The sequence below is a fragment of the Hemicordylus capensis genome, chromosome 1, assembly GCF_027244095.1.
Source record: "Hemicordylus capensis ecotype Gifberg chromosome 1, rHemCap1.1.pri, whole genome shotgun sequence".
NCBI classification, from domain to species: Eukaryota; Metazoa; Chordata; class Lepidosauria; order Squamata; family Cordylidae; genus Hemicordylus; species Hemicordylus capensis.
Window position 1 is genome coordinate 74,425,881 of NC_069657.1, and position 27,954 is coordinate 74,453,834.

At 42.6% G+C, this 27,954-nt stretch overlaps 2 protein-coding genes across 8 annotated transcripts; one reads left to right on the top strand and one right to left on the bottom strand.

Annotated features, from left to right (window-relative positions):
- Nucleotides 1-76: 76 nt before the first annotated feature.
- On the bottom strand, nucleotides 77-12,279 carry LRRC57 (leucine rich repeat containing 57). Of its 6 annotated transcripts, none has more exons than XM_053273996.1 (6): nucleotides 12,156-12,279; nucleotides 7,687-7,865; nucleotides 6,971-7,106; nucleotides 5,947-6,215; nucleotides 3,435-3,610; nucleotides 77-1,472 (listed from the first exon to the last, which is right to left on the bottom strand). In XM_053273996.1, the coding sequence occupies exons 2-6, from the start codon at nucleotides 7,768-7,770 to the stop codon at nucleotides 1,334-1,336; spliced, it is 804 nt and encodes a 267-aa protein (XP_053129971.1). In that variant the 5' UTR covers nucleotides 7,771-7,865; nucleotides 12,156-12,279; the 3' UTR covers nucleotides 77-1,333. The 6 variants fall into 6 exon arrangements, with proteins under 6 accessions (XP_053129971.1, XP_053129980.1, XP_053129952.1 ...); XM_053274005.1 differs by lacking the exon at nucleotides 12,156-12,279 and adding an exon at nucleotides 11,763-12,115 and having other exon boundaries at nucleotides 3,435-3,565; XM_053273977.1 differs by lacking the exon at nucleotides 12,156-12,279 and adding an exon at nucleotides 11,763-12,115.
- Nucleotides 12,142-27,954, top strand: HAUS2 (HAUS augmin like complex subunit 2). 2 transcript variants are annotated; one of them, XM_053274040.1, is made up of 6 exons: nucleotides 12,142-12,408; nucleotides 14,791-14,883; nucleotides 15,998-16,067; nucleotides 18,449-18,605; nucleotides 19,749-19,857; nucleotides 27,193-27,954. In XM_053274040.1, the coding sequence occupies exons 1-6, from the start codon at nucleotides 12,319-12,321 to the stop codon at nucleotides 27,349-27,351; spliced, it is 678 nt and encodes a 225-aa protein (XP_053130015.1). In that variant the 5' UTR covers nucleotides 12,142-12,318; the 3' UTR covers nucleotides 27,352-27,954. The 2 variants fall into 2 exon arrangements, with proteins under 2 accessions (XP_053130015.1, XP_053130023.1); XM_053274048.1 differs by having other exon boundaries at nucleotides 18,473-18,605.

Below are 27,954 nucleotides of genomic sequence, written 5' to 3' on the forward strand. Positions count from 1 at the left end.
AAAGCTAGAACAAATGAGTCTATGTATGTACACTTAACTACTAAGGTAGATCATTAAGCATACCTTGACACATGAGTTAATTTAGCAAAAATCATTTATTCTAAGCTCAATAATTTGTATATTACAAGGATAAATATGGCTAAGGAGCTTTTCTTTGGAAGAGGTCTACAGGTTTTTCTTTCACAATAAAATCCAAGAGTTTAAAAATGCAGTCAGCCCGATTATAGGGGTTTCCTTCCCCACCTTTACAAGCAGCTTCATACACGAACAGACCTGAGCACACATGAAGCAACATTAGATGTGATGCAGCAAACCACTGTTTCCAGTAGTGAGTTGCTCAACTGAAGTCTAAGGGCATGTATATTTGAGGGGATGGGATTACAGCTACATTTAATCACAGGATAGCAGTGGGACCCTTTTCAAAAGCAATAGCTCAGTATGGGCAGAGCTTCCCTCTACAAAAACATTAACAGCAACTTTAGTTGTACATATTTATTTTTACTACTCAGTAATAGTTTACACAGTTCAATTAACAACAAAAGGTGCCAAAAAGCTTAAGACAGTCGTGGATGCAAGTTTCAGTAGAAATGTACATGTTCAGAGAAGTTGCATATTTTAGGTCCTCCCAGATGCTTTGCATAAGGCAGCGATAAGGTGATCAACTAAATTAGTTGAGCTTGCTCTTCTGCCACAAATACTCAGTGCAAATGTGTGAGCTCCCCCCACCCCAAATGTAGTCAGTATGGATTTTAAGATCTCGTCATCATGTATATCAATGTATCAACATGCTTTGGTGAAGTACAGTGCATTTCACCATAAAGTGGAAGACAAGCCATTCATTGGATGCAATCATGACATGAAGCTAGAATATTTTGATTAGACACGTTACGCTAATATTAGCTCTAATTATTTGTGCTTCATAAATGTACATAATTTTTAAAACTGAGACAGCTCTCTGTACTCTAAAATTTGTACAGCAAAAGGTAGGTGACTTTTGCATTGTAGAGTTAATCCAGTAACAAAGCTTCAGTCTACACCCTGGCAAATGGTCCCAAGACTCAAACAACTTTGTCCGCCCTATAGTCAATACTAGTTTAACATGAAGCCTGACAACTACTGTAGTAAATGCTGTGCAGCTCAGGTATTACACAAGATTTTTCTCCTTAATCATAATGACCCCTGAAGATGGAGAATCGTGTAAGCAGAAGAGCTCCAATTCTTCTAGCTATAGTGTTTTATCTAGCCCAGTTAAGTTTCACTGCTCCCTGGATTTGTTTTGTGACCTTAACATATGAAGCCACTACAAAGTCATATGGCCACTTTTCTCTTCACATTAGTCCAGAGCTTGGTTTTTTTCCTTCCAGACAGCAGCACCTAGTATCTGTGTGCCACATCTCTTGTTGCATTTTCCTTCATAAGAAAGTAGTCCATCAGGCAAACTTTTTCTTTGTGGCTGTGAATCTCTCCATATACTAAAAAAAAAAAAAACATACAAAAATTAGAGGGTTTTGATGGGGAAAAATGTAACAGAAGGAGTTCTGAATTTATCTAGCACTAAGTTTCATCTTTGTAATCTAGGATATAGATTCCCAAAAGGTGTTGCCTCTCTGGCACAATTAGTTATTCTAGAAGTAATTAACTTTTCAGCACATGCAAGGGTGGAGGTGCTAACTGACAGAGCTGGGAAAGGCAAGTCCTGCCCAAGACACACACATACCTGCCAAGCAACATATGGCAGGAGGGCAGCATAGCCCTCAAGTAGCAACAAATAGACCACAAGGAGGCCTGGCATGGCAGCTAGAGACATTACTGTCCTTCTAGTGCCTCCCCTTTTGCAACTGCTGAGAAGAACTTCACCCTACCCTGCCCCACTTCCAACCAGCCACTGAAACTCCATCATAAGGAAGCAATGCCCTGTGACATGCCTAGTGGCATACTAGAATCTCAAAGCAAGTGTAGCTATGACAGAAGAGTTCCAGAAATAATCTACTAAATGGAGCAGCATCATAAAAATAAAATTTTAAAGTGTCTAGTATTTATATCAGCAATTCTGTTATTATTGTAAGCTGTTCAGAGTCCCACTGAGAAAAGCAGGGTTTAGATCTTCTAATAACCAGCTAGAACAGAGCTGGTCTTGTGGTAGCAAGCATGACTTGTCCCCTTAGCTAAGCAGGGTCCACCCTGGTTGCATATGAAAGGGAGACTGGAAGCATGAGCACTGTAAGATATTCCCCTTGGGGGTGGAGCCACTCTGGGAAGAGCAGAAGGTTCCAAGTTCCTTCCCTGGCATCTCCAAGATAGGGCTGAGAGAGACTTCTACCTACAACCTTGGAGAAGCTGCTGCCAGTCTGTGTAGACAATACTGAGCTAGATGGACCTATGGTCTGACTCAGTATATGACAGCTTCCTATGTTCCTAAGAATGCTTCACTGCAACATGCCTTGGAAATGGGAGATCAGAGCCCCCTTCATACATTGTGAGGGGAGGAGAAGCAAGGACACCATACTCGTGTATAGCATCCCAAGAGCACGTCTGAAAATCCTGCCCCAATGGCAATATACCAAGAAGCATCACCCTCCCCAGATTTACAGAATTTGTCTGAAGAGGCAAATGCATTAGGCATGATAGTGACTATTTCCGTGATTAGGAGCACCTCAGCCTTCCAGTCACTGAAACAGTCACCATCATGCTTACAGCATTGGCCCCTTCAAATGCTAGAAGCTTGGAAAGCAGAGGGTGATGCTTCTCAGCACACCAGAAGTGAGGCAAGGCTTGCCAGCATCCTTTTCTTTGCACATCTGAAGAGGGCTTAAGGATCACTTCAAGGAAGAAAGACAGGAAAGTTGTCTTACATAGGAAGCTGACTTGTACCACATCAGACCACTGGTCAATCTAGCTCAGTACTATCTACACTAACTGGCAGTGGCTTCTCCAAAGGTTCAGGCAAGAGTTTTCCCCAACTCTACCTGGAGATGCCAGGGATTGAACCAGGGACCTTCTGCATGCATAGCAGATGCTCTACTACTGAGCTACAGGCCCATCCCCAAAGGCTACAGACACAGGTCTCGCATCAAAGCATTAACCACAAGAATGCATAGTTTTAGCGAAGCGGCTGTATCGTGTGGCCTTAGGTCTTGCTCTGGGACCAAAAGCACTCAAATTACTATGGCCATATGTAAGGCAGAAAAGTGAGACTTTATAACACAAGTCCAAAAAAAGATCAATTATAAGGCAGAAAAGTAAGACTAAGGCAGAAAAGTGAGACTTTATAACACAAGTCCAAAAAAAGATCAATTATAATTCAGCCTTAAGTGGCTGTAAATGTTTTCGCACTTTCTGATTTCATCTATCAGCAGAACTCATTCCCCAGAAGTCTAGTGGTATGTTTGAGAAAAGGATTGCGGGAGGGGGTTTCCCTACAAACCTTGTCATACCCATCCAATTCTCTGAGTTTCTTGATCTCAAAGAGGTTACCCTCTACAGCAAGAAGAGAAATCTGAGAGTCACTGAGAATACTCTGAGGAAGCATGCTTAGCTCTAGACAATTTTCTTCCAGCCGCAGGACCTTGAGGCGGGGACAGTGAGAAATCTGCGATGAGATCTGGGAAATCTATGATGCATTAAAGAGGAGCAAAAATTAAAAGTTACAGTTCTATCAGTATTATATTCATGTTTCCTGCAAACACAAACTTCTGCAACAGTATATGTACCACAAAGCAAAGTGTAAATCACACATGCACATTCAGTTTTAGCTACTTTACGGAAGATTTAGGACACCTGTGCGTGTGCCCCCATCCCTCTCCAACAACAATTTTGTTTACAATCTGATAGAAACCAAATTGGAATGGCTTTAGAATGCACTCCCTGTCACAATAAGAGCTTCTCCATTGCAGATTGCTTTTAAAAAGACTATTAAGACACACCTGTTTTCTCAGGCTTTTAATTAAAAATTAATATTAAGTTCTTTGGTTTTATCCTGTGAAATGTTAATGGCTTCACTTTGTGAATTGTTTTTGTTTTTAATTCTGTGAAAGTGTTTTGTTTTTGTTTTTATATTGTAATTTGTATTATGTACACCTCAGAGAGTCACCTTAAGTGGCACAGAGAGAAATGCTTGACTAACAAGCAGAAGGTTACCGGTTCGAATCCCCGCAGGTACTATATCAGGCAGCAGTGATATAGGAAGATGCTGAAAGGCATCATCTCATACTGCACAGGAGGCGGCAATGGTAAATCCCTCCTGTATTCTACCAAAGACAACCACAGGGCTCTGTGGTCGCCAGGAGTTGAAATCGATTTGACGGCACACTTTACCTTACACCTCAGAGATGTACATATCAGGCAATATATAAACATGATAAATAAATTCATTACACATGAGGGGGTCCTAGGAGAGCCAAACGGGGTTCCCCCTATCACGGACCCAGCTTGCTGGTTCAGGATGGATGCCACTGAAAGTAAAGGCAACACCCTTTATAACCATGTGTTGATAGTGTGATACAAACCAGGTTCACAGCACATGGGAGATGGTCCTAGCTAAAAGTCACCATCTTAAAAGAAGCTGAAAAGGCTCCATTTGTTCTGCTTAGAATGACTTGATTGATGTTGCAGTCAATTAGTGCTGGATATGTACAAGTAAACAAAGCCAAATATACATGTGTGTCAAATTTCTGAGGATCTGGCTTTAAAGAGGGGAAGGTCAGTATACTGAGTAACTAAGATGTGGTGGTTGTAAAAAGCCAAGCCACCACTGCAGCATAGGGCACCAGGAGTTAGGGCGCAGACCTGTTCAGTCTGGCACAGTGCACAACAATTTTTGTAGTTACAAATGTTAGAGGACTTTGAATATCCACACTTACTAGTTCCCCATTTCTAAGATCACTCTGTATTATCAAATCAGACAAAAGGAGAGGCTCTATAGATTTGACTAAACATAGTTCATTTCTTTATCTCATATCACCATACTGCCTTTCTTCCATCACTGAATTCAAGGAACATACATGGAGTTCCTGAGGAATTACCCATTCAGATACTGATGAAACTGCTTCGCATCAGTAAGGTGGTTGTAACATGTGTCCTTGGGACCCTAAACTACTCATATCTGCATTTCTGATCTCAGCTAGCACCACTTCAATGCTTTGGTGTGAAATCCTGATTTTCTTAATAAAATTTCAATTGTTTCAGTGTGATGTCAAATGATCTCCCTAGAATTGTATTATAGCCATTTCAGTTTGCATCAAATGTAAGCTTCAATAGGATCCAAAAAGGCTTTTGCTCATGGAAGGGTTACATTTTCTCTTACTAGAACGTTTTATGAGAAAAGTGGAACTAAATCCAGAAAGACTATTTTGCTTTTGCACACTGAGACCTCTTGCGCAAGCAGAATAATGAAAACTACTATAAAACCTATTACATTTTATATATTTATACACACAGACACACACACACCTCTTTTCTAAAGAAAGTGTAAATTGCTTTGGATGCAAGAAAAATATATATACTTGTGCACAGGAGTTGCACCTATTCTTTCCATACTGAACAGTTCTTTAGATCCAGCCCAAATTCTACTGCAGTGCTAACACAGTATCCACAAACTGGACATCATTTCAAGCATTAATCACAACACTGTTTCCCCACTGAAGTGCCTCCTCTCTTTGTGGGGCATGTCTAAGATAGCATTAAGAATTTAACATTATAACAGAATGGAACTACAAGACCAGCTGATGTTATAATGGAAGGATTTATCTCACAGAAAATAGCATTCTTCTCAAAAGAAAGTTGTGTTACAAAGCACAGAATACCCTAGCCGGGGCAAAAACCACAATAGGAACTTATTAAATTTGCTTGCAGTGTTAAGTGTGGCTCCCATCTCTGCAGTATCTAAAACTTCTTTTGAGGAGGTATTTCATCTTTAATAGTACAAACTTACAAAACCAGTTTCCAAACCTGGTTCTGATTCAAGTTCAGTTCAATGGTCTGCAGCTCTCCCACTGTGTCTGGCACAGACTGGATCTGATTTCTGGAGAGATCTACCACATCCAGATGACGGAGACCGCAGAGTTGGGCAGGTAAAGTGCGTAGCTTATTTCCAGAAAGGCTCAGGGTCTTTAGTGCTGCCAGTTGTCCAAAGGCAGCAGGTAACTGTGTTAGCTGGTTACTGTTCAGATGCAAAATCTCTAGTTTTTTCAGTCTGCACAGCTCTTCAGGGAGTGCAGCTACAAAGATTAAACATAGAAATAAATCAAGCTGCTCAGAGGAAATTAAAAAAGTACTTAAAATGTCAAGAAAACTCTTTGCAGAATAATACAACACCCCATTCTGTTTGGATGTAGACCACTTTCTCAAATCCCAAAATTGAGTGTGGAAGGGCGATTTTTGTTGATCTTCTCCTTCCCTCTGCAGCAACCTGTTACTCCTGAAAATGCATCTGAGGGTTGCAGGACTCTCAGGGACATATTTTCAGGAGGCACAGGCAGCTGCAGAGGAAAAGTTGTATGTGGGAGGAATCATTTTAAAAGTCACCTCTCCCTTCTGTGCATGTGCAGAAGTGTTGCCTGAGCACAGCTCTAAGTTTGGATGTAGACCAGTAATTTATTTGCAATATAGCAAGTGGAAAAGCTACAACTGCCTGAATTAATGTGGACCCATTAGAACTCTAGCTATCTGGGAGGACAAGAGAGAAGAAAGGAGAATTATGGAACTATTAGCATGAAGCTTCAAGTTGGGTAAGTGCCTATTTCTAAAGAGCAAGAAACTTCAACATGACAGGATAATTTTAAATTTCTTAGTAACAGGTCCAAACCTTTGTTTTGGATACATAAATAAGAAGCTCTTGACACATCACAACTGGGTAGAAAAGAGAGACTATGCTTCAAAGCTATCTCCTTTTACCCTCTATTAGGCAACTATGAAATTCAACTTCTGGTAATTAAGTTCACAATATATAGAAGTTAATATTGAGAGGTCGTACTTAGTTTGTTGTGATTTAGAGCCAAGCTTTTCAGCACAGAAAATTTTCCCATTAGCGGTGGTAGTATCTCAATCTTATTGTTTGACAAATCTATAGTTCTGAGATTACTTGCAAGCTTTTGTAGATCTTCGGGAAACTGAAAAAGCAATTAAGATATGATGTGAAAATTCTATAAACAAATAATTAATATTAATTATGCGTGGTTTAGTAAAGATGTATAGGTCGACAACATTTTTTGAGACTATAATGTAACAAAAGATTATAAATTAAAAGTGGTGTGAACAAATGAAAGTGGTGACACTATCTCACCACACAAATGAGTTTAGAAATATTAAATTTGGTTAACAGTGATTAGGATGAAAAGGTAATTCACATTACACACAATCAAACAAAATTCAGTATAGCAAGATGTGGTCCAATAGGTGGCTTATCCAACAGAGTAGTTTATTAGTTCATATTTCTTTTTAGAGGCTAAGCCTATATGTCACCTACTTTTAGTAACAATTATCCAAGGCTGCAATCCTCTGCATATGTACTTAAGAGTAAGCTCCAAAGAACGCAGTAGAATTTATTTCCACGTAAATATTCATCAGACCAGACCATATTAACTAGATACCATTCTACTAACAATTCTACAGACTAGTTCTAAAAACAAACACTTTCAGGCATAATTTTATACTGCAAAATACATGTCATTATTAAATGAAATGTTTTACCTCAGAAAGGCCTTTTCCAGTTAGTTGAAATACCCCTGTTTTCTGGGCTGTCTCCAGATGCGCTTTTAAGGCACTGTTTCCCATCGTCTTGTTCTTGTGTTGGAAACTGACAAATGGTTATGGCATAAATCCAGCTGAGTAACTCATTTACATCGCATTAGGCCATGTGAGTTTATTTCCTATCAAAAGGTATTAGAGTATTATTTAAAATGAAGAATGCAAGCCTGAATGGACTTTCCTATCAATATGCTCATCTAGATAGCAAGTGCTTTATTATTTCAGGGCCGATTGCTCATAACAGTGCCAACAATCAAAATATATACAGTTATCTTCATCATCATGTTATGATTAATTTAAACTAATAAGTTGATACACTGGTGATACAATGCACATATTAACACTTCAGTTTTCCCTTTATGGAGGGTATTGCAAGACCCCTTATTGCACAAAAATAAAAGTTGGTATATATCAATAAAAATGTTTCAGCATACATGCCGCCATCAGTTAAACAAACAAGCAAAGAAAGAGACCTCTTCTGTTCCCCAGCTGTTAAACGAATAATCAAGTTAGTGAGAAGAGAACAATGTAGGAGTATGCAATAGAAGTGATGTAGTGTTAGGCAAACACTGCAAAACTAAACACATTGCCTTGGAAGCAAGCCCTACTGAAACCAATTTGTTTTTAAGCAAGCATGCTTATGCTCTTAGTCTAAGAAGATTAATTCATTCAATCCTGTAGAATAACCTCTTGTAGGTAAGTTATATAAATATAATCAGGTGGGCAGGATAGTCTACTAAAGAGCCATTATAATGAAAGAAGCCTCAATTAGTTGATCGCCCACCCTATCTCATGGGTTCAGCATATTGCAAATTAAAGAGAAAGTCACACTCGGCTCATGTGGACTTACTCCCAACTGAGCACACATACAATTGTGCCATATGGTACAATCTTTTGTACATTTACTAGAGAGTAACACATCCAATTGCATGTCTGGCTTACCTACTGAGTAGACATGCATAGCTTCACCAGTGTTACAATCACAATATTTACTGTATGCTAAATAATGAGTTTTTACTTCTGAAGCCATAGTTTGGCAACAAACTCTTTATCCAAGGTTAATACCCTGGAATACAATATAGTATTCCAGTGGCTTGGAATACTGGCCTATATCCAGACTAGTTTTGAGCTAGCATAAGACATAGCACAATGACACAGCACAAAGAAATGTCTGTTCTAGTCTAGTTCTTGGACTAGTAGAAACGCCTTGCTCAACCTTGTATGTGTACTAGAGAAAGTCTTCCACTAGTGGTTGTGTAGCATTGCTTAGCACTATAATGTTGCACAAATCTGAAAACTTCTTAATAATTCTCTTATTGCAGTAGCACAACACAAGTCTGGATGCCAGCCACTGTTTTTTCACACTTCACTCAACTACATCCAACATAATGCAGGCATTTGGGATACATTTGGGATGCATAAAGCAAACAAATTAGAACACTTGTACAAAAGCATCACACAGTTTTGTTAGCTACTGCTGGGGGGGGGGGATGGGTGAAGGGCTCACAGTAATTGGGATCTGTGAATCCACACAATATACAGGCAAAAAAATAACTGAAAATATGAAGTGTGTGTGTTGAAACACCACCTCTTCTCAGGGCAAAGACAATTGCACAAGATGATGTCCCTCAACCACCCTCACACACTCCACTAATAACTGTCAAGAGGCAGCAATATTTCTTCTTTAATATGGCTTTGATCTCCATCCCCGAGATGCCCACCTTAAAAAAGTTAGTATTGACAGAGATTAATACATCTATGGTTTTAAGTAGTCAGGAGCCAAAGACGCAAAGTAGTCATGTTTCTAGAAGCTAGGAGAGTCTATTAATCCATTCAATATTCCTAGTTTTGCTTTTCCTTAATACCATCTGCCTGATGATTACTTTAGCCATCAAATGAAGGCTACAGATTAAGGACATAACATCAATTCAAACATAGTACCTCTAATTGTAGCATTTGCAGAGGCTCATAGATTTTAGCTTCCCAATATTAATGCTCTCCCTCTCAAATAGCTATGATATTATGAACAGCTAAGCTTGCGTTCACTTAATAATGATATTTAGTCACCATGACTTCGCTTCCTTGAACCGGTTTTCACCTGCTCTTGAAGCAGCCTCTTCACTTCTCTCAGCTGCTGCTGGAATGAGAACCGATAGAGGAAAGTCCCTACCCAAAGAGGACAAGTCAAAATTTGATGTCCATAGTTTCCTTCAGTGATGACTCCAGTCAGAACATATTGGTGGGAAGCACAGGAAAAAAAGAGTAAAATACATTTCTGGGAGATGAAGGGTGAACTTTGTCTCATAGGACTTGAGAGACTCTGGTTCAAATCTGCATTCTGCCACGAAACTCACTAAGTAACCCTGGGCCTATCACTTTCTCTTAGCCTAAACTACTTTACAGGGTTGTTGTGAGGACAAAATGGGGGATGGGTAATTTTATAATGCCTTGATTCCTTAGACAAAAAGTAGGATAGAAGTTACAATAATAAACAAAATATCTCAACCTAATCAGAAGTGAACTCGAAGGAAACACTTTTTCTCTTTTGGTTAATACAGTCTCCTAATGGCACAGCAGGGAAGCAATTTGCCTAGGGAGCAAGAGGCTGTCAGTTCTAATCGCTGCTGGTATGTTTCCCAGACTATGGGAAACACCTATATTGGGCAGCAGTGATATAGGAGGGGCTGAAAGACCTCATCTCATACTGCACGGGAGAAGGCAATGGTAAACCCCTCCTGTATTCTACCAAGAAAACCACATGGCTCTGTAGTCGCCAGGAGTCAACACCAACTCGACAGCACAATCTCTAATAATAATACTACAGAAAAGTACTCTGAATATGCAAAGCATGTTTTTCCTTCAAATAACCTTCCAACAATGGGAGGAGTGAGCAGAAGGTGTGAAGTACTAGTCTTCCTTTCTCACTACCATTTCACGCTGCAAATGTCCACTTCAGAGGAGAACAACTTGCTTCTCACCAAACTTCAGCTTTCCACTAATGACTATTAAAGCAACGAGGACACCCCTGTAAATTATTTTAGAGAAAGTGATAGGTCAAGGTCACACAGCAACTTTCATAGCAGAGTGCATATTTGAACCAGAGTCTCTCAAGTCCTATGGGACAAAGTTCACCCTTTACACCCCAGAAACATACTTTATTCTCTCCTTCTGTGTTTCCCACCAATATGTTCTGACTGGAGTCACCACTGGAGAAAACTATGGACATCAGATTTTGACTTGTCCGCTTTGGGTCAGTAGTGTTCTTCCTCTGCCTCTTCCCTCCTTTGGTCTCTCTCCAGTTGTAACTGGAAGTGATGAGAAGTGAAAAGGCTGCAAGAGCAGGTTCAGTGAAGCAATAATTAGTCATGGTGAAGAATATTTAGTCATGGTGACTAAATATCATTATTAAGTGAACGCTCTGCTCTTCATAATATCTTAGCTGTTTGAGAGGGAGAGCGTTAATACTGGAAAGTTAAAATCTATGAGCCTCTACAAGTGCTACAACTATTGATGTCATGGTCCTTAATCTGTGGCCTTTAGAACTGAAGGGGTGCCGGGGGGCGGGGAAAGACTCAAGGTACCCCCTTCCTCCTTCCAAAAGGGGAGTTCTGCTGCGTATTGACCAGACGTGTACCTGTGTGAAGGAAAGAATCTTACAACCCAAGCCTGCGCACGTTTACTGAGAAGTAAGCCCCACCATGTTCCGTGGGACTATGCACACTTACTAGGCTCAGGGAACACCGAATTCAGTTGAACTTACTTCGCAGTATGCGTGCATGGAAGCGAGTAGCTGCACAGATGCACTTGCGCACATGTTTACCCAGGAGTAAGTCCCAACCAGGTGAGAGACTCTGGGTAAAGAAAATCCACAGGGTGGGGCAATAAACTGCAGCACCCACTTCTCCTCCCCAAATCAGACCCCCTGCCTCTACTAGGGTTAACAGAGAGAAATAAGAACGAGGAATCAGAAGCTTCCTCAGAGTGACCTGCCGGCCACGCGCCCACCTGACTCTTTTTACCTGCAGCCACGTCCACCGCCACCTCGCATCCTAGCAACAAGCACACGCAGGGCAGCCACGCTATTTCAAGCTCCTCATGGCGAAGCACAAGACCCGGATGGAAGCAGAACCTGTCACAAACATTAATAATGGCGAGCCCTCTGCCCGGAATAAGCCGCTTAAATCCTTTTAGGGAAGGCACTACCCAGCCTGCCTGGTTCATTTCCGCCACAACTAATATGGCGAAGCAACGCCTACATCCTCCAACAGGGCTGCTCAACTATCTGCCACACCCAAGCACGTCAGAACAAATCTTCATCATAAAGCTATGGCAAAGGCCCACGTTTGAATCTGAGCCCCTAGTCAGCGAGCCTTTTGACCTGTATCACAGATATAAGCAAACCCCCACCCCACCTTCTCCCTTTCAAAGCAGCATCCAATATGGCGACTAGCAGGTTTTTCACACTCAACATGGAGAGAGAAATGTCCAGGAAAGCAAGGGGTGGAGTTTCCGGTGCAGTCTTGACATGCGCAAGAGCGTGATGTCGGCGCCAGATTTGGAGAGACGTTCGAGGCGATGGCTTCTTCTAATCCTTGGGATCCTGTCCAGCCTACGGTAGCAGGGCTGATGTTGTCTCGGTGTTTGTCTGCTGGAGTGGTGTCCCGGGTGAGAGGCAGCCTGTTTTTTCTCCTTCTGTTCGGTTGAATTGCAGTCGTGTCTCACTCAGATTATGGGACTCTTTTTCAGATTAGCTTTAGAAAGTAATTAATTGTAATCTCCTGTTGCTCAGTTTATTACTAGGCTCAAGCATGGGAAAGTTAAATACGTTTTTCGCCCAGTATAGTCTACTCCGGTTGGTAGTGGCTATCTACGCAGACAGGGGTCTTTTTCAGCCCTGCTACCTGAGATCTTTTAGAAATCTAAATAAAGAGCCTTGTTGTACCTTAAAAATGAACAATTATATTGTAGTATAAACTTCTTTGGATTGCAACCCATTTCATCAAATGCAGCCAGAAATATAGCTTTCTTCGATGTTCTTGAAAACCAGTTTGTGCCAGTGTGGTGTAGTGCTTAGAGTGTTGGACTAGGACCAGAGAGACGTGAGTTCAAGGTCTTCATTCAGCCATGAAACTCACTGGGTAAGTCTGGGCCAGTCACCTCTCTCCCAGCCTAACCTACCTCACAGGGTTGTTGTGAGGATAAACATAACAATGTACACAGTTCTGGGTTCTTTGGAGGAAAAGTGGGATAGAAATGCAAAAATAAATAAATAAAATAGTGTTTTCACATAATACTCTGTCTCAGCCCCAATAGGCATGTTTGGGATTGCATTATATTGTGAACCACTCAGGGACCTTTTTATATGGGGCAGTATATAAATGTACTAAATGAATAAGTTCTTTAAAAATATTGATTTCAATATTGATAAAACATTGATAAATGTGTACTTATTACTTCTTTTGCCAAAAAGTTAACAGCCCCTGTTAACTGAGCAAAGGGCACCTTTTAAAAGTAGTGATTCTGTATTTAGCAGGGGGAGAGCAACTGGCCCTATCCATCCCCAGTACAGCATTCCTCCAGTGGCTATTGCTGGTATCTATCTTATGTTTCTTTTCTAGATTGTGAGCCCTTTGGGGACAGAGAACCTTTTTAAAAAAAAAAAAATTATATCCATGTAAAGTGCTTTGGGAACTTCTGTTGAAAAGCGGAATATTCATCGTATTCATATCCATAAATACTGCATTTTAAATCTCATTTTTTTAAAAAACCCTCCTGTAGTTCAGTTTTCTCCTCTGAAGTCTCTGGCCCATCACAATAACTTGTTCTGAATAACTGTTAAAGAAAACAGTTGTGTCCACTGGCACCATGATGGACTATTGGTGGGAGGACTGTGTGTGCATGGCTCACGTCTCCATCTAGGACACCTTCTTCACTTGATGCAAGCTATTTTGCATTTCTGATTATGTGGAGGGGAAGGGAACTGGTCCCTATTCAATTTAGCACAGCATCTGTTCCAGTGGCTGTTGTGGGTGTTTCCCTTGTCTTTTTAAATTGTGAGTTCTATGGGAACAAGGAACCTTCTTTCTTTTTTATGTAAACTGTTTTGAGATGGTGTTTTTTTTTTTTTTTTAAGTAATAATCATAATAAGGGCTGGAGGGGATGTGGGAGGTGTACTCCTGTTCCTTTGGCAATCCGTCATGTTATTTTAGTGCCCTCCATTGTAGGCTGTATTGTATCCAATAAACCTTCCATTTTCTTTTCTCCCGTCCCCCCTTTCTTTTAATTGTGTATGTGGGCACAAGACACAGCTTTATTCCCAGAACACCCCTCGTTCTCAATAACCAGTGGCATATGGCAAAGACTCAACTGGCAGTTATGATACAGGAACATGCAATGCTACCAGGTTCCTCATCCACTCCCTTCTATAGCCAGAGATTTAAGAAAACAAAAAGCAGAGGGAGAGCAAGCCTTGCCCTTGCACCCAAATACATCCTTACTTGGATACTAATTACATTTTCTAAGGTGTAATTAGATGCTAGTTGCATTTCCAATTGGATATTAATTATACTTACTGAGGATGATCCCTCCTACTGTCGAATACTTAGTTTAGAAATACACCAAGCATTATAGCAGGTTATGTGAATTCCTAACAAAACAGAATTTCCTGGCTGTTATTTTACATCGCCCTGATAGTTCTATTAGTCTTGATCCCACAGTTGGATTGAGAGAGCAGAAGTAATCAAACTGAAAAGATTCAGACTTCTAATTCATTGGCACCGGGGGTGGGGGGAGTGGTGGTGGTGTGGGATTAATGCAAGGCATTAAATTTAATGGTTATACTTGTAGTTGTGAAGCCTGATTCTAAGCAAGACTTGGAAATAAGTCCTGGTGAGTTTAATGAGACATAATCACTAATGCAAATATGTTTAGGATTTGAGCCCTAATCTGAAGGAGTTGTGAGTTCTTGCTTACGGAGTTCTTACAGAGAACTCTGTTCTTGCTTACAGAGTTCTTGCTCTGTAATACCTATTGTGTTTCCACAACAGGAAATTCTGGATATATGTTGTAAACCAGATCCTTGTTTTACTCATCTCTCAGAGGCAGAACAAATTGGAGACCTCCAAGCAGAAATCAACCAGGTAAAATTATCTTTCAGAAACAACTGGAATTCTACTGATGATAAAGGCAGTCGTACATACCATTTCCTCAGGACTGTAATAAGTGATGTCATAGTGATGAAACAGCACTTCAGCCGCTTAGAAAGAGAGACAATAGAGGTTGCCTAGGTTCCTTAGGAAACTGGTTTCTACTGAGACAGACCCTTGGTCCATCATGCTCAGTATTGTCTGCACTGACTGGTGGTGGCTCTCCAGGGTTTCAAACAGATATTTCCAAGCCTCACCTGGAGATGCCAGGAATTGAACTTGAGACTTTCTGTACACAAAGTGGATGCTCTTCCACTGAGTGATGGCTCTTCTTCAAATAAAAAGAGCAAATGACTTTGTATCAAGTGAACAAATACCAAGTTTTGAAACTTAAGCATTCTGCTTTATTTTACTATTCTCATTCTCTCTGCCTTCTCTTTGGCTTTGGATATTCTCTTAATGTTTGCTTTCTCATTGATTCTGGGTGCATAAATATCTAACGTGGTGGGAAATCACTCTCTCATCAAAAGATTGCCAATTATTACCCCTGGTCCTCTTGAACATAGATATGCTATTGGCATGTGCATCTCTTGTGGTTTTATGGCTTAGTTTAGTTATTGACAATTCTCTCAACTACAAATTTATTAGTGCAGAGTACTGCGACAAACTGATCTAGATTGTGAAACACAAGAGACTCACTATGAGCAATCCATTTGTACAGGTTTACCCTAACACTTTCTATCCTGATCACAATGTCTAGATAAATGTTTCTCTTGGGTTCTATTCAGCTGCCGAGGTTGGCAACAAAAAAGCAAAAACAAAAAACATTGAGAGATTGAAACTCCTACTAAAGCTGGAACTTGCATCCAGAAGAGATGGTAAATAGAACTTTGTAAAGCAGAGATGGTATTTCAATTAGCAGATGCATAACAAACTCCCTCAAACATTATTGGAGAGTAAATGATAGTAGTGGCTTTTGCAAACACAGAAGATTAGTTTTCTTTTTAAAACAAATACTTGATTCCCCCCCCCCTTGTTGATGAATTTGGCTGTAAATGCATTAAGCATATTGTTTATAAGCTTTATGACTCTATTTTAATGTTTATAGATTAAAATGGATATTGAATTGCTGCAGCTGGAAAAAGAAACTGCAGACATTGCTCATCCATTCTACCTGAGTAAGTGTTTCTTTGTTTCAAGGCCATTGTTTGATCTTCTAGGAGCTGTCGGCGTCTGGGATTATTTTAAGGCTTTGACTTTGATCAGGTTTTCTGTCTTCATCCCTGCTAGGGTGCTTGGTCAAGTAGCAAAGTTAGCAAAATATTTTTTTTAGACAGGACCAGTCATGATGTGCATCACCATTTGAGATGATGCACATCTCAGAGCCCCTGGTGGCGCAGTGGTAAAAACTGCCGCCCTGTAACCAGAAGGTTACAAGTTCGATCCTGACCAGGGGCTCAAGGTTGACTCAGCCTTCCATCCTTCCGAGGTCGGTAAAATGAGTACCCAGAATGTTGGGGGCAATATGCTAAATCATTGTAAACCGCTTAGAGAGCTCCGGCTATAGAGTGGTATATAAATGTAAGTGCTAATGACCAAAGTGCAAAAATCTGTACAGGAACAAAAAACATCAGTGTTGTATGTGTATTGTAATCCCATTGTCGCACTGTACAAATGCTAACATTGAGATTGGGCACACAGTGCAGCATTCTACTACTACAAATATTTATATACCGCTCTTCAACCAAAGTTCTCAAAGCAGTTTACATAAATATAAACAAATAAATAAGATGGCACCCTGTCCCCAAAGGACTCACAATCTAAAAGCATTCTGAAAATCACTTGCTTTCATTGAAAAGATAACTGCAAGTAAATTAAGCAATGTGCCAAGCCTCGCATTATAAAAGGAAGACGAAAACACAGGTTGAGCAGGTAACACTCCATTAGACATTTTGTGTGAGCAAAATCCATGCATGGACTTGCACCCACCCAACCCCTGTTTTATTGCTAGGAGTGCTTAACATTATAACTGTCCCTAGTTGGGATAGTGCCTCAGATGAAAGTGGGGGAAACCCCATGATCTTGGAAGTTGAGTGGGAGCGCTAAGCTTTTTTAATCAAAGTGAGCCAAAGCCGAGATGACAAAATTATACCGGGGAGGGGGGGGGGAGAGAAAACTGTATTTCACAAGTGTATGTATATTTGCCTTGGAAACAGTTTGGTTCTGTTTTACAGGTTATGCTTTTTAAAAACATTAAAATGTTAAAATGGACAGCCATCAGATCTTGTACCCAGGATATTATTTAACCTAAATAATATCCCTATCCTACAATGGCTTTCAAACCTCCTATGCTCAGCAGTCCCTCTAAGGCACACTGTAGCTTGCTGTCACCTTGCACAAATGGAGAGTGCATTTTAGAAACTGCAGCCTTGCACCACAGGGTATGATTGGGAGGGGGAGGGGAATAGTCTGATTTAGCAGCTTCTTCACTATTGCTTACCTTGTTATCAGGGAACCCCAACATTCACTGTGATATTACTTGGAAACCACTTCTTTTAGCTGCTGTTATTGCTTGCTTTGGAGTCTGCTTCCATAGGAATCATGTGAGATGATGAGGCGGTTCTCATGCACAGCCTAACCCAGGCTAGGGAAGCCCAGTCTGGGTTAGGCTAGTGGTGTGCATGGTCCGGCAGAAGCATGGTCCAGCACTTGCCGGGGTGTCTCTTTAAAGGGGGTAGTACTTCCCCCCCCCCCCGCCGCTCTTCCCCCTCCGGCACTGGTGCTTTTAAGAATCTTCTTGGGGCAGCAGGGAGGATCTCTGCCGCCCCAAGAAAATTCTTAAAAGCACCAGCGCTGGAGGGGGAAGAGCGGTGGGGGGGGGAGTACTACCACCACCCCCTTAAAGAGACACCCCCCCTTCCGAACCACCGGAATTCCGGACCGGTCCTGCGGCTTTCCCAATGGCCCCCGAACCGAACCATGCACACCACTAGGTTAGGCTGCACATGAGAACTGTCAGGATTGGACCCAATCCCAGTGGAGCAATGCCTAGCCCAGTTGTTAGCCAAGATTAAGGGAGTGAGTGCTCCCTTAACCCGGGCTTGCTGCTTCCAGCCCAGCTGCATACAGAGACAGGCACCACAAGGACCTGTCTCCTGGAGGAATCCCTCAATGCACTGTGCTCAACGTGCAGTGCATTGTGGGATTCCTGGGGGCCGGGACACGTCATCTCAGCCTCCAGAGCTCAGCCGCAGCATAGATCCTGGCAGCAGTCCACAATCCCAGAAACAACCAGCACTCATCTGTGGGGGAAGGTGAGTACAACCAGCCTCCCCACCCCACCCCCGCCCGCCTGCCATCCTGCCCACCCAGTTGTGTGAACGACCTCAGTGGGTAATAGACAAAGTTAGTCTTTCAGATGTCCTGTGATCCATAATTTTTTTTATTACACAACTATAGATTAACATTGTTGCTGTTATTTTTGTAAACCTGTCTTTCAAAGCATATAATATTATCTAAAGGGCCTGCATTAACTTTAGTTCATGTTTAATTTTGACAGACTACTTTTTTTTAATATGTGCAGCTCAGAAATGCCAGGCTCTACAGGCAATGAACAGACACTTAGAAGCAGTGCTGAAAGAGAAAAGGGCTCTTAGGCAGAGGCTAATGAAACCAGTGTGCCAAGAAAGTCTGCCTGTTGAAGCTGTCTTCCAAAGGTATGCCATTACAAAATACCCGGACTGCGAGTTACCTCTTTCACCTTTTTATTATGTTTACCCCACCTCTGCGACCAATCAAATTATTAAAACAAAACCCAGTTAAAATTTAATCTCTCACACTAAAATCACAAAAAATCTAAATGCGATTATAGCATATGTATACATAAAGAAAAGGTGAAGCCCATAACCATCCAGCTTCAGCTACCAAGTGCCTTCCTAAAAAGGTGGGGTTTTATATCTTTCAGAAGGTTAAGAGGTTCACTGCCAAAGCTCCTATAGGTGTTCATTTCACAGCCTCATGAAAAAGGCAGAAGAATCTCTGTCCACTCTGCTCAAGAGGTTCAGCCTTAGCAGGTGCCTTCCCCAGATATTAACAAACAGGGTGTGTGCATATTGGTTAAAAATTGTGGCTATGTTTTCACTAAGATACTTGCACAAATTTTTCCTAGTAGCATTTTATTGCATATATTCGGAACACTTAGAATTGTGAATCTGGTTGGACTATAGAATGCTTATGAATATAACAGTATATTACATCAGTGCTTTATTCAGTGCTTCGTTCTCTGATACATTCATGCTTATGGTGTTATGTAGGTACTTGAGCTTGATTCAGGTGTTGAGACATATCAGACAGGACAAAAACGGTTTTCAGTAGCCCTATTCCCACGCTATGCAGGTATACAGGTACAATCTGTGCGTGGTGTACACATGTACATTTATTCACATTTTGTGTTTTACGCACACAGCAGTGTGCTTCCTACATGAACCCTGCATTTGAAGAGGCCTATAAAATGAGGTTCACTTTAAAATGAACCTCACACAACATAAGAACATCCCTACTAGATCAGGCTCAAGGCCTATCTAGTCCAGCATCCTGTTTCCCACAGTGGCCCTCCAGATGCCTCCGAGAAGCCCACAGGCAAGAGGTGAGGGCATGCCCTCTCTTGCTGTTGCACAAAAACATGTGCATGTATACAGAAACGTGTGCACACAGCATAATGTCTCAGCAGGACTATTGTCAGACTTAAATGATGCTTATAAATGTATTAAATCTAGTAGTGGGAGTCTGGGAATGAAGCAAAGGAATCTTAAATTGCAGAATCTATTTCTTTACCCTTTTCTTTTCTGTGTGTACTCCAGATATGCTGCAGAACTGTTGACAATGGCAGTGGCTTTCATTGAAAAATTAGAAGCATATCTAACCACAGTAAGGAACATTCCTCAAATACCTCTAACCATTAAAAACATGGTGAGTAGCTAGTCATTCAGTTCTCAGTAGTGATTCTCCTAATTACAGTGAACACAGGAGATGGAGTTGGAGATGCTCAGCTCAGTTATGGACTTGCTAGGTTCAAGGCTAGCTCTAGATTTTGAGTGTGTCTTAATGATTTGCCCTCCATAGGCCCCTCCAACCTGGGCTTGTTATGAGGCCAGAGATGTGGAGTAGAAAACTTTCCATGGAACATTTTCCAAAATGGAAACTTCTTCAGAAAATTTCCCCATGCTATATTTTTCCATGGAAAAGTTTGGATTTCTGACATTTGTGCTTGAAAAATGTTGAGATACAGTAAGGGGAAATTGATATGATGGGTTTTAAAAAAAACAACAACCCCAAACAGCATAAATAGGTCAAATAACATGCCAAACCAGTTCACAATCTATTTAGGGCATCAGGAAAATTTGTATAGTAACTTTTTGAGGGGGATGGGGGGAATACATGGGAAACCTTTTCAGAAAAATTTCCATTTCTACATTTTCTGGAAAGCCCGCATCTCTGAATGGGACTTACCTTGGTGGATGGGATGGGAGAGAGAAGGTGACAACTGACTAACTCTCTTGAATGACTTCACCAGTGCTGCACAAAGGTTCCAAGTACAAACATGATCTTGGATTAGTATGTTTGTTTAGTCTGGTGTTAGTGAGCCTTTGACAGCTGCCCAATAATGCTGATCCTGGAGGATTGCCTTAGGCAAGCTGTTACCTCTTCAGAATACTGGTCTACCTTATAGGGTAGGCCTCTACTCTAATAGGGCAGTTCACATGAGCTGGGTGTACTCCTGATTTTTAGCCTCTTTTCTTAAGGAGAGTTCACTTATGAGATCACCCAGCATTCTGTGTGTGTCCCTGTCAACTTTGCAATGCCTGGACTAATAATTTGGTACAGTTGTAGAGACAACTGCATAGTTTTTTATGATATCATCCACCCCAATTCAAGATGGCAATCATGAACAAGTGGGCTAACTTGTGAAGAAGCTAATTATCAATTAAGATTATAGTAAAAGAAAGTATTTATTTATTTATTTAAAATATTTATACCCCGACCCTCCAGTACCTTACTGCTCGGGGCGGCTCACAACATTTATAAAACAGTTACAATATAAAATCAGACTAATAAAATTAACCAAATTAAACAAGTTAAAAATCCAAGGTAAAACCATAATCCTAATTAGCTTTTAAAATTCCAAATTAAATTCTTAAAGCTAAAAACTAAGAATTATAAAAACTAAAGAATCTACCAAATATATGCAACAGGTGAAACATTAAAAAGCCTCTTTAAAAAAATGTTTGTAGTTGGTTTTTAGATAACACTGAGGCGGGGAGCATGGCGAAGTTCTTCAGTGAAGGCGTTCCGAAGCCGAGGGGCCACAACCGAAAAGGCCCTGTCTCTAGTCCCCACCAGTCGGATCTCTGTTAGTGGCAGGGCCATGAGCAGGGCCTGAGATGATGAGCGGAGGACCCTGGCAGGTTCATATGGGCGAATGCGGTCTAACAGGTACCCTGGCCCCAAGCCGTGTTGGGCTTTAACGGTCAACACCAGCACCTTGAATCTAGCCTGGAAGCGAACTGGTAGCCAATGAAGCTGACGCAGGATGGGTGTAATACTCGTGAAGAGACTTGCACCCACGAGCATCCTTGCAGCTGCGCTCTGGACAAGCTGAAGCTTCTGAAGCATCTCCAAGGGCAGCTCCATGTAGAGCGCATTGCAGTAGTCCAATCTGGATGGTACCAAAGCATAAGCCCTGCAGCATTGGGAGAGACCACCTGCTTCCTACTCAGCCCCCAGGGTGAGAGACTGGTGTGGGCTGTCTGCTTGTTGTTGCTGTGTTGGAACATCTGCCTGCAGGAGTGGTGGGAAAAGGCAAGTCCACCTGCCAGCCCCTTGCCTGACCTGCAGAACTGTGGCCTTTGGCAGTGGCTGCTTCACAGGATCAGGGCCAGGACTGAGTCAGCAGTTCTTGCTACCAGCTGACCAGATGGGCTCTCTCTGGCCCTATACAGGAATGCTGCCTGTGGCGGCGGGTACTCCAGGGTACTCTGTTGAGGAGTAGGTGAGGGACCGCGGGCGGGGAGGTGGAGTGGCTGTGGTCTATAAGAATAATATCTCCCTTACCAGGATCCCTGTTAGAGTGTCTGACCATATCGGATGTGTGTACTTAAGTTTAGGGACCAGGGATAGACTGGAACTTCTGTTGGTGTACCGATCGCCCCGCTGCTCAACAGAGTCCCTAACTCAGCTGACGGACTTGGTCTCGGGTTTGGTGTTGGAATCTTACAGGCTTGTGGTGCTGGGGGACTTCAGTGTTCACTTCTGGACCAATTTGTCCGGGGCAGCTCAGGAGTTCATAGCAGCCATGATGACTATGGGCCTATCTCAGGTGGTCTCAGGACCGACGCACATTGCAGGTCACACGCTTGATTTGGTCTTTCACTCTGATCAGGGTGGTGTTCCGTGGGTGGGGAATCCTGTGATTTCCCCATTGTCATGGATGGACCACCATCTGGTTAAGGTTGGACTCACGGTCACACCCCACCTTCGCACGGGCGAGGAACCTATTAGGATGGTCCACCCAAGAAGGTTATTGGATCCAATAGGATTTCAAGAAGCCTTGGAGGGATTTAGTGTTGGCTCTGTTGGCGATCCTGTTGATGCCCTGGTGGAGAATTGGAACAGCAAACTCACTAGGGCGGTAGACATGATCGCTCCTAAGCGTCCTCTCCGACCCGCTTCAAAACTGGCCCTTTGGTATACGGAAGAACTACAGGGGCTGAAGCGGCGAGGTAGACGACTGGAGCGCAGGTGGAGAAAAACTCGGCTTAAATCCGACAGATTGCAACATAGAACTCATTTGAAGACCTATGCTCAGGAGATACGTGTGGCAAAGAAGCAATTCTTTTCTGCCCGTATTGCATCTGCAATTTCACATCCAGCGGAGTTGTTCAGGGTTGTGAGAGGGCTAGTATGTCCCCCTCCTCCCTTGAATAGGAATCTGGAACCATCTACCACCCACTGTGATGTGTTTAATGAATTCTTTGTGGACAAAATCTCTTGAATGCAGGCCGACTTAGATTCCATCTCCACAATTACTTCAGTGTCTGACGTGGAGGTGTCCAGTGACTCCTCTTATGTGGTTAGGTTGGATCAGTTTGAGTTTGTGACTCCTGAGGATGTGGACAAGCTGATTGGAATGGTGCGGCCCACCACCTGTCCTCTTGACCTTTGCCCAGCATGGCTTGTTCGATCTAGCAGGGAGGTTGTTGTAGAAGGTCTGGTAGAGATCATAAATGCACCTCTGAGGAAAGGTAGGATGCCTCCTAGTCTTAAGGAGACAATTATTAGACCGCTTCTAAAGAAGCCTACCTCGGATCCCTCGGAGCTGAGTAACTACAGGCCTGACTCCAATCTTCCATGGCTGGACAAGGTAATTGAGAGGGTGGTGGCTTCCCAGGTCCAGGCAGTCTTGGAGGAAACGGATTATCTAGACCCATTTCAAACCGGCTTCTGGGCTGGCAATGGGGTGGAGACTGCCTTGGTCGGCCTGATGGATGATCTCCAACTGGGAATTGACAGAGGAAGTGTGACTCTGTTGGTCCTTCTGGACCTCTCAGCGGCTTTCGATACTATCAACCATAGTATCCTTCTGGAGCGTGTGAGGGGGTTGGTGGTAGGAGGCACTGCTCTGCAGTGGTTCCGCTCCTACCTCTCAGGTAGGTTCCAGATGGTGTCCCTTGGAGACTGCTCTTCTTCAAAATCTGAACTTTTGTATGGTGTCCCTCAGGGCTCCATATTGTCTCCGATGTTGTTTAACATCTACATGAAACCGCTGGGAGAGATCATCAGGAGATTTGGTGCTGGGTGTTATCAGTATGTTGATGGCACCCAAATCTATTTCTCCATGTCAGCATCATCGGGAGAGGGCATAACCTCCCTAAATGCCTGTCTGGTGGCAGTAATGGTCTGGATGAGGGATAACAAACAGACTGAATCCAGATAAGACGGTGGTACTCATTGTGCGGGGTCAGAACTCGAGAGACGATTTTGATCTGCCTGTTCTGGATGGGGTCACACTTCCCCAGAAGGAACAGGTACGCAATCTAGGGGTGCTTCTGGATCCATGTCTCTCCCTAGTGTCCCAGGCTGAGGCAGTGGCCAGAGGTGCTTTCTATCAGCTTCAGCTGATACGCCAGCTGCGCCCATTTCTTGAGACAGACGACCTCAAAACAGTGGTACATCTGCTGGTAACCTCCAGACTATATTATTGCAATGCGCTTTATGTGGGGCTGCCCTTGTACATAGTCCGGAAACTACAGTTGGTCCAGAATGCGGCAGCCAGGCTGGTCTCTAGGTCATCTAGGAGAGACCACATTACTCCCATATTGAAGGAGTTACACTGGCTGCCGATATGTTTCCGGGCAAAATACAAGGTGCTGGTCATAACCTATAAAGCCCTAAGCAGCTTGGGCCCTGGGTATTTAAGAGAATGTCTTCTTCATCACGAACCCCACTGCCCATTGAGATCATCAGGAGAGGTCTGTCTGCTTTTGCCACCAGCTCGTCTGGTGGCTACTCAGGGACAGGCCTTCTCCACTGCTGCCCTGAGGCTTTGGAATGCGCTCCCTAGTGAAATAAGAGCCTCCCCATCTTTGATAATTTTTAAAAAGTCTCTAAAGACACATCTGTTCAATCAGGCTTTTAACTGATGTTGTTTTAATTATTTTAATGTTGTTTTTAGAATATTGTTTTTAAATTGCTGTGTTTTAAGTTTTGTTTTGTTTTTAACTAACGTTTTATCTCTGTTTTTATCTGGTTGTTAACCGCCCAGAGACGTAAGTTATGGGCGGTATAAAAATATGTTATAATAAATAAATAAATAAATAAGTGACTGAGGTCAGGTCCAACTTCTCCAAGTGGGGTCACAGCTGGTGTACCAGCTGTAGCTGGTAAAAAGCACCTCTGCACACCACCGCCACCTGTGCTTCCAAGGACAGCGTCGGGTCCAGAAACACCTCAAAGCTACAGACTTTGTCTTTCAGAGGGAGTGTGATCCCATCCAAGACCAGATTTACCTCACTACTCGGGTGATGAGTTTTACCAGCCTAGAGCACTTCCATCTTATCTGGATTAAGTTTCAGCTTATTTGCCCCCATCCAGTCCACAACAGCCTCCAAGCCCCGGTTCAGAGCATCCACTGCCTCCTTGGTGTCTGCTGACTTAAAAGATAATTAGAGCTGGATGTCATCAGTATATTGATGGCACCGCAGCCTACACTTACAGATGACCTCTCCCTGAGGTTTCATGTAGATGTTAAACAGCATGGGGGACAGAGTAGATCCTTTTAGCACCCCATAGGCCAAAGGCCAGGGGGTGGAACAGACATCCCCCAGCACCACCTTCTGAGTATGACCCCCGAAGTAGGAGCGGAGCCACTGTATAACTGTGCCCCCAAATCCCAACCCAGAGAGACATCCCAGAAGGATACCATAGTTGATAGTATCGAAAGTGGCCAAGAGGTCCAGGAGAATCAACAGAGTCACACTCCATCTGTCTATCTCCCGGCATAGGTCATCCACCAGTGCGACCAAGGCAGTTTCTGTCCCATATCCAGGTCAGAAGACAGACTGGAAAGGATTTAAGTAATCAGATTTATCCAGGGCATCCAGGAGCTGAGATGCCACCACGCTCTCCAACACCTTGCCCAAGAAGAGGAGGTTAGAAACTGGTCAGAAGTTATTCAGGTCATCTGGGTCCAATGAGGGCTTTTTCTTTAGGAGGGGCCTGATGACTGCCTCCTTCAGCTGAGGGGGCACCATCCCCTGACTTAGAGAGGCATTCACCACCCCCACCAACCATGGACCCACTCCCTTCCTAGAAGCCATCACCAACTATGGAGGGCAAAGGTCAAGCACACACGTGGTAGGCCTCAGTCTTCCAAGCAGCCTGTCCACCTCAGGCAACATAGTCTGAAAATCATCCAATATAACAGAACGGTGCATTGGCAGCATCCAGTTCCAGCACCGCAAAAATCTTAGCATCCAAGTCAGAATGGATGCGAGCAATTTTATCCACAAAATGTAATGCAAATTGGTCACCGTGGGCTGTCGAAGGTTCTGTTAGATGGTCTTTGGGGTACTTACCTAGGAGGCCCTGAACCATTTGAAAACGCTCCATTAGATGACATTGAGTAGATGCAATGGTGGCGGAAAAGTAGGATTTCTTTGCCTCCATCACCACCATGAAATAGGTCCTAATATGGGCTCTAGCCTGTGTTCAGTCACATTCATTCTGAGTTTTCCACCAATGACATTCAAGCCGTTTACCAGCCTAAGTAGGTAGATTAGTTCTTACTAGAACTTCTTATTAATCATGTGTTAGATAAAAACAAGGTTGGAGGCAGGGAGCTTGATAGTCAGTCAAGCCCCTGCTGGGTAGGATGAGTGCACCCTATCTGGATTCTGTCCCCAGCTTCCAAACGATGTAGGCGAGAAAATTGTCTTAAGTAGCTGGGGCTTGACTGACTATCAAGCTCCCCACCTCCAACCTTGTGTTTATTACATAGATAAACAATCAAAAATTAGCAGCAAACCCAGCTCCTTAATTAGGGTAGGTGGCTTCTCCTACTCCAGTGTCAGTCGTGAACTGCCCTAATGTATGTGAATGTAATGTATGCACTTAGAGAAAGTGCAACATAACTACTGCTTTATTTTATTCTAAGCTTCCTCTGTAGCACGGGAGAAAATTACCAAGTCCAGATGTCATGTGGAGCTAGGAACTGAATCCTTGTTTGTTCAAAGTCACCTAGGCTCAGACACTCACACTTCTCCCCCTCCCATTTGTGTACCTGGGGACAATGGTTCTGTTTGAAATCCTGGCTTAGAACAAGTTAGAATCTGTTGTGACATCCAAAGCAAAGGGTCCTGGTTTATTTTGAAACTTTGGCTAGAATAAGCCAGAATTGCCTGGTTAGGCTGTTGCAACAGATTCTGACTTGTTCTAAGTCAGGATTGTGAGTCGAAACCTTCATCTTCCAGTATGAAAGGGGCAGAGGGAAATGCGCACACCCAAGGCAGGGGATGTCATGCAAAAGCAGCATTCAGTCCCGGCTCTGCATGGAGTCTGAACCACACCGGTGAGTGTGGTGTACACCAAAGCAATATAAAAGGATACTGGCAAATACTGAAGCAGTACTTTATTTCCCATGTACTAGAATAGCATTCTTTCTGATTAGTTTTCAGGATGATAAAGTCTTAGTATACCTTGCTAAAATATTCCTGTTTGTTTTTTGGTGATGTTCATGTCTCTTCCCAGGACAGTGCACTAGCAAAGATGGAATTGTTGGTAATGGAGACAGAAGAGCTGGCAGAACAAATATTGCAGTGGAGAGAGAAACAAAAGGCAATCTGCTTTGACAACTCCCAGCTGACTGGTGGATCAGATTCCTGCTTCAAAAGTATAATGCCACAGTAGCACATTCTTCTCCTTCCCTGTTCCCTAAACTAAAATGCAAGATAATGTGGCTGCTTAGCAGCCTTATGTGATATACAACACACGTCTTTTATTCTTGCTCTCACATTTATAACTGCTTATGCCTGCCTTCTGAAACTAATATTTGTAAGTGAAATGAGTGTTGCATAGAAATTAATGACAGATGTGAAGTGCCTTCTTGAGGGCAAATTGCCCTCTTGAGTTCCCTAAGGAGTATTTGAATGAGGCAGTCTCATGACACTGCCTTAGCATTAACTTAATGTGCATATCCCCAGTTTTTATAGCAAGTGAATAAGTCCAGCATTATGTGTTTTTGTAAATTACCACCTTTTGTGTGTGTGCAGGAATTCAATTAAAAATGCTTCACTATAAAGTGAGAAACAGACTTCTATGCAGATTTGATATTTAAAGAGCTAACTTCCAGCCATATGAAATGTCAGTTGGTGAGGTTGCAATTTGTGCACACTTACCTGTAAGTCCCACTGAACATAGTGTGTAAACGTGCATAGGCTTGCACTGTGAGTATGCGTACAGTACTGCAGAACTGATTCTGTTGGTATGGTTGAATAAATTATTAGAAACTTG

What these genes read in the sequence shown, in the direction of transcription:
- HAUS2 (XM_053274040.1), top strand. Translation starts at nt 12,319, where the DNA reads ATGGCTTCTTCTAATCCTTGGGATCCTGTCCAGCCTACGGTAGCAGGG. An exon ending in TCCAAGCAGAAATCAACCAG is followed by an intron (nt 14,884 to 15,997) that starts GTAAAATTATCT and finishes TAATGTTTATAG; the next exon opens with ATTAAAATGGATATTGAATT. An exon ending in TGCTCATCCATTCTACCTGA is followed by an intron (nt 16,068 to 18,448) that starts GTAAGTGTTTCT and finishes TAATTTTGACAG; the next exon opens with ACTACTTTTTTTTAATATGT.
- LRRC57 (XM_053273996.1), bottom strand. Translation starts at nt 7,770, where the DNA reads ATGGGAAACAGTGCCTTAAAAGCGCATCTGGAGACAGCCCAGAAAACA. An exon ending in CTGGAAAAGGCCTTTCTGAG is followed by an intron (nt 7,107 to 7,686) that starts GTAAAACATTTC and finishes TTGCTTTTTCAG; the next exon opens with TTTCCCGAAGATCTACAAAA. An exon ending in AAACTCAGAGAATTGGATGG is followed by an intron (nt 1,473 to 3,434) that starts GTATGACAAGGT and finishes TTTTTTTTTTAG; the next exon opens with TATATGGAGAGATTCACAGC.